We start from the raw sequence: 15,442 nt of genomic DNA, 5'->3' as shown, positions 1-15,442 counted from the left end.
TTTTCTTTCTGTGACTGCAGTTGTACTCCTCCACAGCACTGTGTCAAGTACATGTGTAAGTCACTAAGTGGTAAGCCCCCCTCATATTTCTGTCATTGCTCACAGGGGCACTGAAAACTTTAAATATTTTTTATTTTAAATTCATTGCAGTTTTAACAGAACCCTATTTCTCATACTTGAATGCATTTTTTAAAAAATAAACAGTCCAGATGCTCAACTACACAGCCTCTACATCTGCTGCTTCTGTATTTAGATATCTGGTTCCTCAGTTACTGGCAAAACCAACAATCCATATCCTAGAGCTACCAGGGTTTTATTTAGATAACTATGTTACATAAAGTGGCAGGAAAGGAATTAAAGATCATTCGAAGAAAATCAAGAGTTTCCACTATGTTATGTGATACTTAACTCGACATCCTTGCAAAGAAGGAATAAAATGCTAGCGCTGAAACCAAACCTCCCACCCATCTCGGCAAACACATTTCAGACTCTCCCTGCCCTCAAATCCATGGAGAGGCGTGCAGGCAGAGGGGCAGCAGGCATCAAGGGGGGCTTTGCTGTCAGCCCCCTCACCACTGGCTCCATGCCCTGCCACCCACCTCAAGCTGGCACAGCTGCCAGGGTGGTGGCATCCTCGGCTGGGTCAGACACAGACCTGGCCAGCAGCCAAAGAGCCACAGCTGAAGAAACAGACAAGCCCAACAGCAGTGCATGGGATCAGCCCCTTTGGCGGCCATACAGACCCACAAAAACAAATTGTACCTTGTGCTTAATATCACATTTCCCAACTATAAGCAAATCCACAACTTTCCACCCACACGTTCCCCACAGTTTACCTACCCAACAGTTTTCTGGTATGGAAATTGACCGGTGTGATTACTAATTTCCAAGAAGCCACCGCAACAGAGGAAGGCACTTACCCTCATCATGATTTCTCTTTCTATAATGCTGTCCTCAATAGAAAACATTTCAGACACAGGCCTTTCCTTGACTGGTTCTTTCTTGACCCGCTCCTTCACACTGGTGAGGTCTGGCTCGGAGATAGAGGGCCCAAGCGACGACCCATTTATTGCCACTTGATCAGTTCGAGACACACTGATGGCTTTGGAAGGCCCCGGCCTCATGGCCTTGGCCCTGGCTACAGCCACAGAAATGCTAACGTGGTCCTGCCTCAGGGCTCCATTGCTGACACTTTTACGAGGCCCAGGATACTCCGGAGGAGGTTTATTTGGTATTCTAGCCAAGGCAGCTTGCAGCTGAGCACTGTACTCCATGTTCTCATGAAGGGCTGTTATCTGTGACACAGATTCTTGTGTTTCTTCTTCGTCTTCACTTTCACTGCTGTGTATCAGCATCGTGGCATCAGAAAATGTCTTTTTGTGATGATAATGAGGAACTTGTTGAACTTCGTGCCCCATCTGAACCGATTCTTCCGGTTGCACCTGCTCCCGCAAAGTGTTCCTGCGTGGCAGAGGGGCGTTTAAAGTTTTTAGTGCCATGGCTTCTATACCACGCACCATGTTGCTGATGACCTCCAAACTGTGGCGCTTGTTCACCGCTGCATGGTGCTTCACCGCCATGAGGGGCTCGCTGACCTCCTGCAGCGACTGGCGGACAACTGGCGAGCTGTCCTCTTGGAAGGTTTTTACTGAGAGCTGGACTTTACGAGTGACCAGGTCAGGGCTGCTCCCGCTGACATACTTGTGCCGGTGGCTTGCCAGGTCCGGTGTGCTCGTGGCAGGACGTGGGCGCGGGTACGGAGGTGGGGGTCTGAAGAGATAGTTCTTTAACATGTGAGCAGTGTTGTAACTCTGGCTGCTCTGAAGTTGCATGTTGGCCAGTTCTGGGGTGCTGACAGTGTGGGAGATGGCACTGGCTGCTGCTTTATTTTGAGCAGCATTATTAGGGTTCATTTGTTCAGAGGGGGCAACAGGCTTGTTATAGCCACCACCCTGGGGCCCGTATGTAATTGTGTAAGGATGTCTCTCTCGAATCTCAGGCTGACTGTAAACTAGGTCTTCTGGCTGGTTATAAGCATGTGTGTTTCCAATATTGAGATTCCGCAAAGACTGACTTTGGCTATCCATCTGGATCACCCCCCTCTTCATTTGCCTCATGACGGTTTCATAGTCTGGAGTTGGTCGGTAAGATGGTACTATGATTGCACTGTGTCTGTGGCTGGGGATATAGTCTGCTCTCATGATGTCACTTCCAGGGATGCTCAGATTTGAGGACATTGGAGACGCCTGGATGAAGTTCTGTGAGCGATTGAGGGAGTTCATGCTGTGGGCACTGCATACACTCCCATTGGGTCCATTACCATTCAAGTAGCTGAAGTCCATTGGACATCTATCCAAACTGGTCTGAGACCTACAGTAGAAGGTTTCTTCATTTCCATGAAAAATGCTATCTGTGTAGAGCAGAGATATAAATGTTGACAATTTTAACATACAAGGACTCATTCAATCTTAACAAAACCTCAAATGCAGTCTGCACTAGTGAATACAGAGACAGCTTAGTGTACAAGTGTACATGCAGGGAGCGTGTGGTCTTGAGTCATTGAAATATAACTAAAACAAAGCTACTAAGGTAAACCTCACAACAGCAAAATATGGTAGTTCAGATCCTTGTGGGAGACATGAAAGGGGAAAGAGAGGAAGCGTTTTTGCCTGAGGTGGCAAGGAATAATAAAGGGGCATCTCCTCCCTCAGCATCCTGGAAGGGTTCGCTGCTGCTGGCACCTTAAAAATCCAGTGCTGCTAGCATATGGTTAACCTAAAAAGTTCTCTTATCTTTTCTGTTGACACGCTGCTGTCTGTGATTCAAAGTAGCAGAGAACTGTGGAATTGGAAATCCTACTTCTGACCAATCAACAGTTTTGAGGATCTGAAGTATGATATCAGTTGGGTAATCAAAGCTCAGGGGAAAAAAAAACCGAAAAAAAACCCCCAAAAAACCCCCAAACCCAAACCAAACAGCAAACCACCCTACAGAGGTGCTATAGAATATTAATAATTCAGCAAAGCATATTTGTGAGGAAATCTAATAGTAAAGACCATATCCTGGATCACAACTTTACTTCAAGACTATCCATATTGAAAATCTTGTAAAGCTCCCCAGACTCTGAAATAGGATAGTTCTCTGACAATATAGCAAAGTCTGTGGTAAAACTAAGGGAACTTGACAATTCTTCTAAAATTGAGAATATCCTTCAGAGCCTCACCTTCAAAGTAAACAGTAGTAGCTGCTAAATCAAGTCTACTGTATGCAAGGAACTATAGTGAATGTCTCCCCTAAAAACTTATCAAATTCTACCTTAAAATTAGTCAGACCACCACAACTCCAAAACACTATCAGGTATGACAGAGACTTTCTCTGCTGGTGAGAGCACTTCAACTGTACCTCTCATGAACTGCAAAGAACATTAACCTAACAGACCTGGCTATGTATATTCCAGAAGCTGGGGTAGTTAAGGGTGTCAGATTGAAGTTCTTTAGGGGCTAGGCTCCATTTCCAGACTTGATCAAAGTAACCCCCTACAATCTAACCTGGTACAAATTAAAGAATTTATTTGTCACACATGGGCATAAAAATAGTTAACCCTCCTTACATTCGTAAGGCTAACAATGCAGGCAGATGTTGGTGAAAAACTAGCAGAAAAGATTATCTAAAGATACCGTTTCATGGACAGGATGCTATGATTTCTTCTACAGTAAGATATTTGCTTTATCCTTTTCCCTCACTTGGTTTCTCTCCCTGGCCCCAGCTGGCACTGCCTTTGAGTACAGCCATCATACTCCCTTTAGAAATTATTTTTTCAGCTCACTGAGCTGGAATACCAAGTTTAAGGTCCATATAATCATGCACAGATATTTTAGAGAAATTTGAAAACTGAAATTGGACTTTAAACAGAAGACTTACTGCATCATTAACTATAAAACTGCTTGTTCTCTTGCAGCAGCAGCTCCCATTTGACCATGATGGCATTGTAAATCTAGACATAAGGGTTAGGAGCTTCTTTGTATATTGCATAAAATTGAAGTCCATTAAAGGAAAAATTTACGTTCCAAGTACCTTGTGAATTATGTGTTTCAGTGTAGTGTTCTCCACACTGGACATGCATAGGAGGCAGTATAAAAGGATGTTGTCTTGGCTGAAATAAAAGCACACACAAAAAAAAAAGAAGTATTAGAACTTCATTCGCTACCATTTCTGCAACAGAAACAGGAAAAATGGTCCTATGCCTTTTCCACTGAATACTGCTCTTTCTTACCCAGCCAAAGGCACATGGTTTGGCAGTTCTTTATAGAACAGAAAAGTAACTTTTTGTAAATTGCTTGCTAAATTTTGTTATAGAGCCCAAAGCCGACCAGTTAAGACTCCTTTAAGCTCAATCACTTCAAAAAACAGTAGCCACACTTTCAGCTCTTTTAAAGCTTTTCAAACATTTATTAAAAGCCCTTGCCCTTGAAGAATTAAACCCAAACAAGACAGACACCTAATCGGGAAAAAAGCAGGAGACGGAACAAATTCAAGGACCTAGAACACTGTTATACAAGCAATAGATCACAGATGGACTTAAAATAACTCTGCAAATTACATGAACATCGGATCCCCTAGGTAATGAATTAGAGCGTTCCGCCAGTAATCTGCACTGTAACAAGTTTTTTAAGTCTCAGAGGGTGCGATTCAGCATTAAATCAACAGGATTATTTGCAGAAAAATAAATCAGAGTTGATGCCATATTGACCAGCTTTGTCCATTAGTAAACCAATGTGTTGGGCAATCGCATTTTGCCACCTGCACTGCAATGTCCTGCCTGATGTCACAGAGCAAAGTTTATGAAAACATATTTCAATTTATGGAGTAAGCAGAAGGAGAAGGAAGGCACTGTTGTCTCATGAATGTACCTTCCTTAACAGCAGAATAAGGGCTTTTTATCCAGGCTGATTCAAGTAGTTCAAGCTATTAAGGAATACCGTGAATGCCCAAGGCAAAAAACCCCACCAAATAATCTACCTTTGTGTGCACAAACACCAAATGAGCATAATGTAAGTTTGCTAGTGAAGAGGGGCGGGGAAGGGGTTAAATTTACATTTTCTGTGTAACTGGTGAGAAGGAATGAGAATCAAAGATACTGAGCTCACATATGAATCCTTGCATAAAAAAAGCGCTGCGTTAAGCCAGAACTAGAAAACGACAATGTTTCTGCTACAACAATCCCTTCTGATTGTACTCTTGCTGAACAATATGGGCCAAGGAGCCTGCTGTTGACAACCTTAGTAGAGGAGCTGAGTCTGGAACTAACCAAGATGTTGGAAAATCTAACAAATGGAGGGCAAAGGAAAAGTGCAAGGAAAGAGAAGTGACTTCAGATGTATACATCTGAAGCAGACAGTTTTCTTTCTGATAGATGTTATGAAAGGTATCTGCAAGAAATTGGGGAATTTTTTTTTGAAGGCCCATCTGCCTCTTCTGATAAAAGAGAAGAACTCTAAGGTCTGCAGAATGTCAATATCCAAATTAAGGATCACTTGGATTTTTTTTAAAATCAGGTAATTAAACACACCATCATATTAAGATCTCCTACACAGAGGGGGGTTTTGCTGGAAAACCAGCACCACTGGGTAGCCTGACAGGAAAAAAGACACCATAAAATGATTCTAAAGTAGTAGCTAAAAAAATACAGGTTCAGCATGATGCCAAAACCATATAAAGGGCCTTAATCTGAAAGTAATGAACATGATCCCTAGTGAAGTGGCAGTGCCTCACCTCAAAGATTCCACTTCACTTCCCATTTCTGCCTATTGATTTATTGCCATACAAGACAAATGAATAGGTAGGTGTATGAAGGTATGTACAGTGCAGACAACAGTCAGGAGGGTTTTTTTTTTTTCCTCTTCTAAAGAGAAGTGTTCCAACAAGTTAACAGAACAATTATGAAAAAGGCAGTTGAAAGTTCATCGTGAGCAGGCAGCAGCCCAGTTCATTTTTCAATTGATGAGCCCACATTCCTCCTTTTGATCTTCCTGAGACTTCAGGGTTTTTAAACTTGTTGCATGCTTATGTTCAAAACAAAGTGGTAGCAGGATTTGAAGCAGATTTCCATTTTTCAGATATAAATATAGAAAGCAGCTCACTTTTTCCCCTTGCGATATATCTGAGGCCACAGCATAAGAATGCAAAGCACATTTCCTTCAGCTTTTCCTAGTTATTTTCAGGGACCAAGCTAGTAGATACCGAGAATACTGTAACTATGCCTCCGAGAACACAATATATAGCCCGTGTATCACATCATGACACCTTAGAAGCACGCTAAGAATGGAAGGACAAAGAAATCTGGAAACAGCTACCACAGCTTTCCTGCCAGTGGCTGGGAAACACAGAATGCACCTTTTAGATCTATTGGCCTGTATATATATTCACACAAGCAGATAACCTCTGTTGCAGTCCGCAGTGATAAAACTACCCTAATATCAGTACCCGCTTAAGCTTAATTTTGGAACCTTTTCACAAGCCGTAACCATGCTGTGAGGATATATCAAGAAAACACTTCTGCCCACATGAGCTTTCTGCCATGCAGCAATAGGCTAACAGAGTTTTCATTCTGGAAAGATCTACAAAGCAGGTATAACCTATATGAGACATGAAAACTGGCAACCTGCATAGAGATAATATTGCCCTCTGTCTAAGGAACCAGCAGTGCTGCTGGTACAGAAATTCACAATCTCTTAAATAAGAGCAAGAAATACTGACACACCAGATGTTAGAATTTAATTAAAAAAGAGTATTTTTAGAACTGATTGGGGGGGAAGAGAGAGTCCCATGTGATTTTCTTGGTAAAGATTTCAGGAAAAAGTTAACCAGTTTTGTCAGATTTCTAGTTTTTCCTGGAGATTAGTTAAATGGAAATAAGTACAATTTAAGAAAAGCTCTGAATTCCAATCCTTACTGAGTATATTAGTTTAACTTAAATTAACAGTAACTTCACACAGAAAATAGGCTCCTAGTCCAAGAAGCTGGTAAATTGTAAGTAGTCTTTACACAAAAACATGGGGAATTGAAAAAACGTGAAATGTAACATTACATAAGGACTAGGTTTTGATGCATACAGCACAGGACACTTCAAATTCTTTCTAGAGGATATCTACATATTGAAATAACCTCAATCCAGTAGAAAAGATGTTCAGTTTCTGCAGGGCAAATGAAAATATAACGCCTTGAAGACTGTAATTTTAAATACTCAGTGGTGATATTATCCAGTTAAACTAATCAACCTGGGCAGCCACACCCTTGAAACTCATTCCAATCATATTGCCTAAAAGAAGTGAGCTAACGTGCTTATTTGAAATTTAGAAAGTACTTCATCCTACACAATGCCTCATCCCATCAAAAATTATATAGACATTCTGAAAGGTCTCACTGTGGCACATACCAAAGATGACCTACTCCAGGTGGGCCGTCGTCGGATAGGGGGAGGAGAACTTGATTGTCTATGGAAAAAAAAGAGAAATAATAGAAACTACAACACTTCAATTCTGAGTCAAGAATAAATGGGTAAACCAAGACATAAACAATCTGTAAGTATTGCTTATTAATGAGATTTTTAGATACACGAATAAATGAAAATAATTCAAGTTCTTCTCTAAATATGGGTAGTATTCCAGTTCCAAACTATACATGCCTTCTGTTCATTATCCCATTTGGCTTACTTGGAAACAAAAGAAAGAATGATTCATTTTTTAAACCAGAATTTAACAAACAAGTCTCTTAAGCAATAAAAACTGAACATGGCACACAGGCAGTCTCAGATGACTTAAGGTAAACATTTAAAACAATGACAATTTTATGAAATTGATAGCAATCACTCAAGAGCAATGCACATAGATCAGGAAGAAACAGAAAAAGCAACTTTTAGACAATACTAGCAGAGCCACATACAATGTTAGAGTAGCCAGGTGCAGTGGAAGGAACAAGGAGTGTAGGAGATAAAAAAATCTGAGAAAGAAACAAATTGAAGGAGGTAGAAATATAGTGCTTACGTGAAGAGAGGAAAGGTGGAATTTGTCCTCTTACAGTTTCTGATCTGGTGAATGATGTTATGTGCAATTAGAGGAAAGGCACACAGGAAAACAAACAACTCATTTTAACACAGAGAGCAGGAAAATTATTTGGCTAGAAAACACACATTGGCATATGCTGTCATCAATATCTGTGGCTCTAACACCGAAGCTTATATCACATGAGACTGTGGTAAGGAGAGCAGTTCTAATGACAAAAATACATTTAAATTCTAGTTATTTCACTCAGTGACCTTGTGACATTCCTTATCTTCATAAGTTTGCAAGTTGCATATGAAGCTGCTACATACACCCAGTTCGTGGTACCCATATGCTTAGGGCTTAGTGATTAGAAAGAAACATGTTCAAAAGCTATTGCTTCTGCAGTCTGTATTATGACTGGTAAAAGAATAGTTCTCCCTGTTTACCCCAATATACAGCGTCAAAGGGGAAATATCCCAAGATGACAGATTATGGCATTTTGTTTTCTTTCTTGACTGTCATAGGGGAGACAATCAGGATCTTCCTTTGAATTCAATCTCTTTGGGACCATTAAAATTTAATTTAGTTTTGGACTACTGAAATCCATTATATGCTGCTAAGAAATATCTTTTCTAGTCTTCCACTCACCTCCCAAGAACTGTAAGCACCATGTGAAATCTAATCAACATCTCTTTTCTGTAACTGAAAAGATCACTCAAAACAATTCATCTCATTGGACTCTCCTATGCTTTAACTCCCCATATGTTAATATAATGTGTGCACACGTAATATTAGAAAGCTAGACCTTCCAATCTTCTCTTCATCGTTTTGGCTTTATTTTCCAACAGATGGCATTACCCAGCTGAACAGATGGGTAAGTCCAGGTCTAACTAACGTTGTTGATAGAGATGAGACTTCTTCAAATCTTTCCAGCTAACTAAGATGATAAGTTTTGCAAGAATTTAATGTTCTATGCTATACACACTCAGTACATCATGAAAACTTCTCAAAACTCTAATATTTTGAAAGTTAAATTTATCTCAACATCAAAAAATATGTGCTGGTGTAAATGAAACAGTTAACAAACAGACATTTGACTCAAAGCTAAAGCCTGATGAATCCTCCTTCAGAGTCCACCCGTGTGAGAGGACTAGCTCAAAGCCAGTTCCTAAGAAGGTGCTCAAAGTAGAGCCTAAGGGAGACTTCAGGTTTAGACTTACAATCTCTGCTGCGCTGTGCTAGTACAGCTACGTAGATTAACGTGCCCAGGTGTCCTCCCTTTCTTGGGACACATAAGAAGCAGATAAATTATACTGCCCAAATTAGAAGATGACAACCTTTCCACTGCCCTTAGCTGCTAGATAAGCAGCGCATCTACTACTGCAACCCACATTTTGACATGATAACATGTCACCTTTCACTCCAGTTTATACTAATACTCTGAGTTATAAACAGCAGAGACCAAGGCCTTCAACTCAAGATTCTCTGTAGGATTTGGCTGCTTGGGGAGCATCAAAGCCTCACAAGGCTCAGAATGAAATTTCATTTCCAATTGTCTGTTCTTGGTGTTGGTTAAAACAAAACAAGAAAAAAAGGGAAAGGGGAAAAGAATACCTGATATAAGTGACTAGGAAAAAAAAAAACAAAAAACAACAAAACCAAACAAAAGCAGACATGCCAAAACTCAGATCAATTCCAAAGCAGGGTGTCAGGAAACAACTCTGAAGAAAGAATACTCACTCTGTGCAGATTTTGTTCTGTTTGTAAAACTTGTGTCTTGATGCAAACAGGCGTGAAATATATTTGGCATTTTCAAGATCATCCTTTAAAGACAAGAAAAAAATAGGGGGAAAAAAATTTATTTTGTTACTCTTACCAAGAAGTGACAAAGAAGAGTTTAAAAAATCCAATTGCAGGAATGCTTGGTAAGATCCACCATGTACAGAATGTGTCTGCCAAGAACATGTCTAGTGCCCTCAAGAGCATTCAAGGCATTGGATTACTGAAATACAGTGGCGTGCCTTTACATGCTGCCACTTCGCTGCTAAGTCACAGTAGGAGGGACAACAACAAAAAAATGGCTCAAGCTTGCTGGTCCAGTCTCTATACTGGCCTTAGTTCAGGGAGATGTGGAGTGATTTTAAATAGCACAGGACAGCAGCGCAGCCCTCTGACTTCCAGTATGTGCACACATGGTGGCTTATGCCCAGTTTCTACAACTGCTTATGATGCTGTACTTATGCCATCCAAAATGCACTTCAGTTTTTTTCAGACTTCCCAGCATGCTGTATTTCAGGATGCTTGGAATAGAGTACACATATTGTTACCTAAATGAAGTTAATTTCACATTCTGCATAAAGTAAAATGTGAACTGTAAGGGGGGGTGGTGTTATGCAAGTGAGTCTCTCCAGGAAAGTGGAATTTTAAAAGTTTATTTTTACATAAGTAGCTTTCTAGATGACACGGAGCAGATCTTTTTCTTACTGTGTGAAAGAGCACATTCTCTTCTTTGTTGATCAACTCTAGAACAATCGAAGACTTGTTATGTGATATATTCCCAATGTCATTCCACCTGTAGAGTAAAAAAAATGCAGTAGAGTTTGCCAACGCATACATTCAAACATTTCACAAACACATTAAGAATCCCTTAGTCAACATCAGTCTCATTTTATGGGAAAGTTTTTTAGTAGCTCTTTGGTGAAGAAACATGGTCCGGAAAATAAGGAAGTCATGTTCTGATTAAAAATGAAAGGATATTTAGCTCTTAACCCAAAGCAGGAGAGTTAAAAGAAGACTCAAAACAGAAGACAGATTGAAAACACATTAATAATAAACATCTTACTCAACTGTGGCATTTTTTAACTGATTGATTTTAGCCTCGTGTAATAGAATTATTTTTTTAAGTGCCATTCCTCTCCAAATGCTGTTTGCAAGTTTCATTAAGTGCCAATTCTTGCTAAAGAAGGCTAAGTTGACAACATGGTTATGTAGGCTATGCATACCATGTTAATACTCTGGTTTTATGTTTGCAATCTTTTTCTTTTTTTTCCCAAGTAATTGTCAGGTTGCCCAAGATCAGAGTTATAATCTTCTTACAAATAGCTGACAGACATTTGCGTACATTGCATGCAATCCATGGGGATGGAAAGGACTTGTTTGTTCTGTTTGCAGCATGCATTCCTCTTCATGTCATGGCAGGATGCTTGAAGTGCATATTTCCAAACAGTAAGAATCCCAGCACCAACTCTAAATTTTACATGCAAAGAAACTTTTTGCTTTTGTCACATGGCCCAGTTAAAGGATTATCTAATTTCTTCTAAAATTAAATATGCAAAGCGTCAGCTATGTAGGAAAGGGAGCCCTAACATTTTTTAAGCTGACTACTGAAAGCCCTTTTAAGGCAAAAAAACCCCAAACCTGACATTCCAGCTTAAGTCTGATACAAGCCTTAGCTACTGACTGAAAATCAGTGCACCTCAAAAAACACAAATTTTTTGGCTGCACAAAATTCATACTCTAGTAACAGGGACTAGTAAAAATCTACTTCAAGCAAATAGCAACAGTAATGAAAATACCCACTGGAACAGTAGCAAAGAAGAACGAAACTATCCTCCCCGGCATCATGAAGATTTCTAGCAACATTTTTTTTCATACAGAACAAACCCACACAAGAAAGTTAATGGAAAGACTTAAGCGATTCTTAATAACCAAAATAAACCACAGAAGAAGTGTGACACAGCCAGGACTTTCAAAATTATAGAATGAGAAAGTTCAACTTCTTTTCAGTGGAGCACCTAAATATGGCAACCAGATTTCCAAAAACGTTGAGCTCCTGGGCTGCCAGCTGTGAGGTTTAACAGATTTGCATTCAGAAGCATCAAAGAAGCAGACATAAAGACAAGAAAAGAAAAGGAATCAAAGCCTTGTAAAATAGAACAAGATACATGACAGGCAACTACAACTTTCTTGCCATCAAACCCATTCACAGACATCAGAAACTGTTCTTTATCCCATCTCTTATGGCCAAGAGACCAATCCTGAAAACAGCGAGGTGACTACTCCTTAGTTAGAGGATTGGCACTACTAAAGTCACATATGTAAGTCAGGAAAAAGTCCCACACGTGGACCTCTGGAAAGAAACTGTTTTAAGGCAGAAGACCCTAGTTTTTACCTATAAATCACAGTTGTCCTGCCAGTTCTGTTTTTTATGAAGATTCCCATAAAGAAAATACCAAGGTGTATGTCATTTCCATGATTATCCTGCAGAGAAAGGATAATATATTTAGTTTAATAAAGAGACTGGTCAATATATGTATAGGAATGCATGTTGAACTACCAAAGAGAAGCCCTTCTTCAGTATAAATGCAGGACTAACCCTTGACTAACATATATTTTGCTGTTTGATTGGACTGATTTTTATTATTTGAAAGCAGTTAACACTTCAGTGGATTCATTCTGTTGATTAATGAAAACAAAAGAAGGCTAAATGAGCACAAGGTTCTCCTCTATCAAACACCAGGCAGACCACAAACTGGCATTCATTGTATAATACCCAACATCCCCTACCATTGTGATTATAGCTGTCCAGAGCCCCTGTGAATACCAAAAGCAACAGTCCTTTCACATTCATAGTATTTCTCCAGTCATCTGTTAAAACATGTAGAGATTTCAGAACACCACACCTGGAGATGGAATCCCTCTCAAAAGCTCTACCTTTCATGCTTCATCCTTTAAGTATTCTGTGTAGATGTTCACAGCATGTCACCATAAAAAGTACTTGTATATCTATACAGATACATCCTCAATTGACTTTCAATTGTTAGGTTAAATATTCAACTGCATACACCACATAAAAACAACACAAGAAGAGTGGACTTCGAGAAGTCCTATTTCTCTCCTATTCCCACCTGTCTCCTTGTGGGCTCCTGTTTGAGAACCACGTGCTTCTGTTCCATTTTGCAATCAGTTTTCTTAAAGCAGCTTATTACTGTTGACAAAGAGGTTTTTCTACATTTTCTACATTTATCAACAAAAACTCACCCTCAGCTGCACTTATAGTAATTGATTCATACTTTAAAGTGGTAAATAGAAATCATGCTAACACAAAGAGTGTGGTTAAAGAACTGCTAGAAGAAAGAATATGAGAGAAGTTCATGCACTATGCATGCACATGCTGTAGAAACCCGCATTTTAATAGATCAGACTACAGCTGTTCTCCTGGTCTTGCTGTACTTGATCCTCAGAAGGTAATGATAAAGTATATGCACCTGTTTGTAACTACTAAGTGTTAGGCCTTCTACAAACAAAGAATGGATGCCAATTTTGAAGCCCCAGCCCTACCCATGCTGAATATGCCGGCTTCTTCCAGAAGACAGCAGAGAGTCTTCAGTTTAGTCTGATTAGAGGGTAATATATTCTTCCGCCTTCTTGCCAGAAGCAGCTTTAGAAGGCAAAAAGATTCAGAAGATGTTGGGGAAAAATGTATGTATTTATACATATATAAATACATACATATATGTGTGTGTGCATGTGTATGTGTGTGTATACACAAATATCTATATGGAAAAAAAGAGAAATGTATTTCAAATAGCATTTTCTACCAGGGGAAAGAGAGAAATCTTTCATTTTCCCCTTTGAATGCAGTTTTATTTTTCTCCAAGGCCAGCATGCTGCTCTTTGATACAAGGCTAACATCTTCCCACAGCTTTGCAGAGCGCCCAGTATACTGTTCATACTTACCTTACTGACATGCAGTAATATCTAATGACATTTCCAACACAGAAATGTCTTTTGCAGTAGTGTGTGGCATTATTCCAAATTAATTTGAGGAAAACATTGATTTCATTCATTGGTAATAAACATTCCAAATCTTCTGTTGTTGGGTTGAAGGTTTTTTGCCTTTCAGCTCCTCCCTTTCAGGCCAATTCTTAGATTGGTGCTAAAGGACCAATTTTGACTTCAGCAGAAAACTTGTTTTGTTTGGTGTGTGGCTGTGCTTATTTTTAAATTCCTAGTTATCTTTAACGAGCAGAAAAACCACTCACAGTTCACCACACAGTGGCTGGGTTGGTTCATAAAGAGAAATGGGTCGTGTTGGGAACAGCAGTTTTCAGTTTCTCAGCACGACTTTATCATGGCACCATGTGTTCCATAAGGCCAGGCAGTCAGACTACCCATGGCAGAAAGGGGCTTCCAGTGAAGCGAAAGTGACTGCGAATGCAAAATAATCCTTGAAATTCCCCCTTAATTATACATGTGTGGAGGACCTGTGTGCACATCTAAGACACTGAGGAAAGGTGAAGTTAATGCTTGGTAAATAGTGACTTAGAAAGATATGAGAAGTCTCATTTTCCTATCCTGTTAAAGACCAGAGCTGAGGTTCATTTGCTCCAGCCACTCTCCCACAGACAGCACTCAAAATAAAAGCAAGGAGCATCTCTATTTTCCAAGTGAGAAGGCCCAAGCACATAGCAACCTCTTCCGTGACAAGGATTTTCATGAAAGAGAAGGTAACACTACAGACTGCTGCAATGTCCATTCAAACTACCAGCAGTCATTTCATCCTCCAGAAGAGTGAAACAAGTCCTGTCTCTTTTGGACAACATTACAAAGGTTGCTGCAGAGTTCTGTATCATTTGATTCAGAGGTTCCTTTATCATATACACTAACATACCTTCACAGGGAAAATTTCCTGTCCAAACCCATCCAGACGTTCCACTTCATTGATGTACATTAACTCAGCCTCTGCTGCTGTAATGCCACTGCAATTAGATTAACAAAAGGGAGCAAATAGTTCAATATCACACACACATAAAGAAATACTAGTGAAAAATGGGAGTTTTACAAACCACCTGAGAAGACACTTTGGAGATGCTGTGTAGAAATGTACAACACAAAACCAACTTTCAGCACTAGGATCATAATCAGCAAGGGGGGAAATTTTACTAAATGTCACTTAAGATAAGGTAAAAAGCACAGTCCAAATTACAGGAGGAACAAACTGAACTGACCACATTACTCAACTTCTTCTGTACGCATCAAATCTTTTCCAGGCTTTATCAGGCCATTGCATCAGGTTGTGGATAGTTTTGGATGGCTGATTTGAGCCACAGGCGCCCTAATTTACCTGAATAGTATATAAGACCACTGAAGTTTCTTAAAATGACTTAAAAGGAAAGACACACATTTTCAAGTTGGCTGTTCAAAAACACAGGCACTAAATCCAAAAGTTAAACAGATTCTCTTTTGTAGGAGAGAACAAACCAGCTGAAAAGTTTTACACACATGTCTACACATGCTCCTGTCACAGCTCAGGAATTCAGAGAGATTTCAATTCTCAAAAGCAGGTCAGAATAGATTGCAGGTTTAAAGACCTTGCTCCAAAAGAAGGCCACTATTAA

General features: G+C 39.8%; 1 protein-coding gene across 1 annotated transcript in view; it reads right to left on the bottom strand.

The window, feature by feature from the left end:
* Positions 1-15,442, bottom strand: part of PTPN14 (protein tyrosine phosphatase non-receptor type 14) — a 110,976-nt gene that overhangs the window by 17,680 nt on the left and 77,854 nt on the right. The window contains exons 7-13 of the mRNA XM_032682132.1: positions 14,716-14,803; positions 12,214-12,302; positions 10,527-10,614; positions 9,783-9,865; positions 7,436-7,493; positions 4,075-4,153; positions 921-2,410 (exon numbers count right to left, since the gene is read on the bottom strand). Of these exons, the coding sequence (XP_032538023.1) occupies positions 921-2,410; positions 4,075-4,153; positions 7,436-7,493; positions 9,783-9,865; positions 10,527-10,614; positions 12,214-12,302; positions 14,716-14,803 (1,975 nt within the window). The remainder of the gene's footprint in view (positions 1-920; positions 2,411-4,074; positions 4,154-7,435; positions 7,494-9,782; positions 9,866-10,526; positions 10,615-12,213; positions 12,303-14,715; positions 14,804-15,442) is intronic.

The sequence above is a fragment of the Chiroxiphia lanceolata genome, chromosome 3 (assembly GCF_009829145.1).
Source record: "Chiroxiphia lanceolata isolate bChiLan1 chromosome 3, bChiLan1.pri, whole genome shotgun sequence".
NCBI lineage: Eukaryota > Metazoa > Chordata > Aves > Passeriformes > Pipridae > Chiroxiphia > Chiroxiphia lanceolata.
This window is presented reverse-complemented; position numbering and strand designations above follow the sequence as displayed.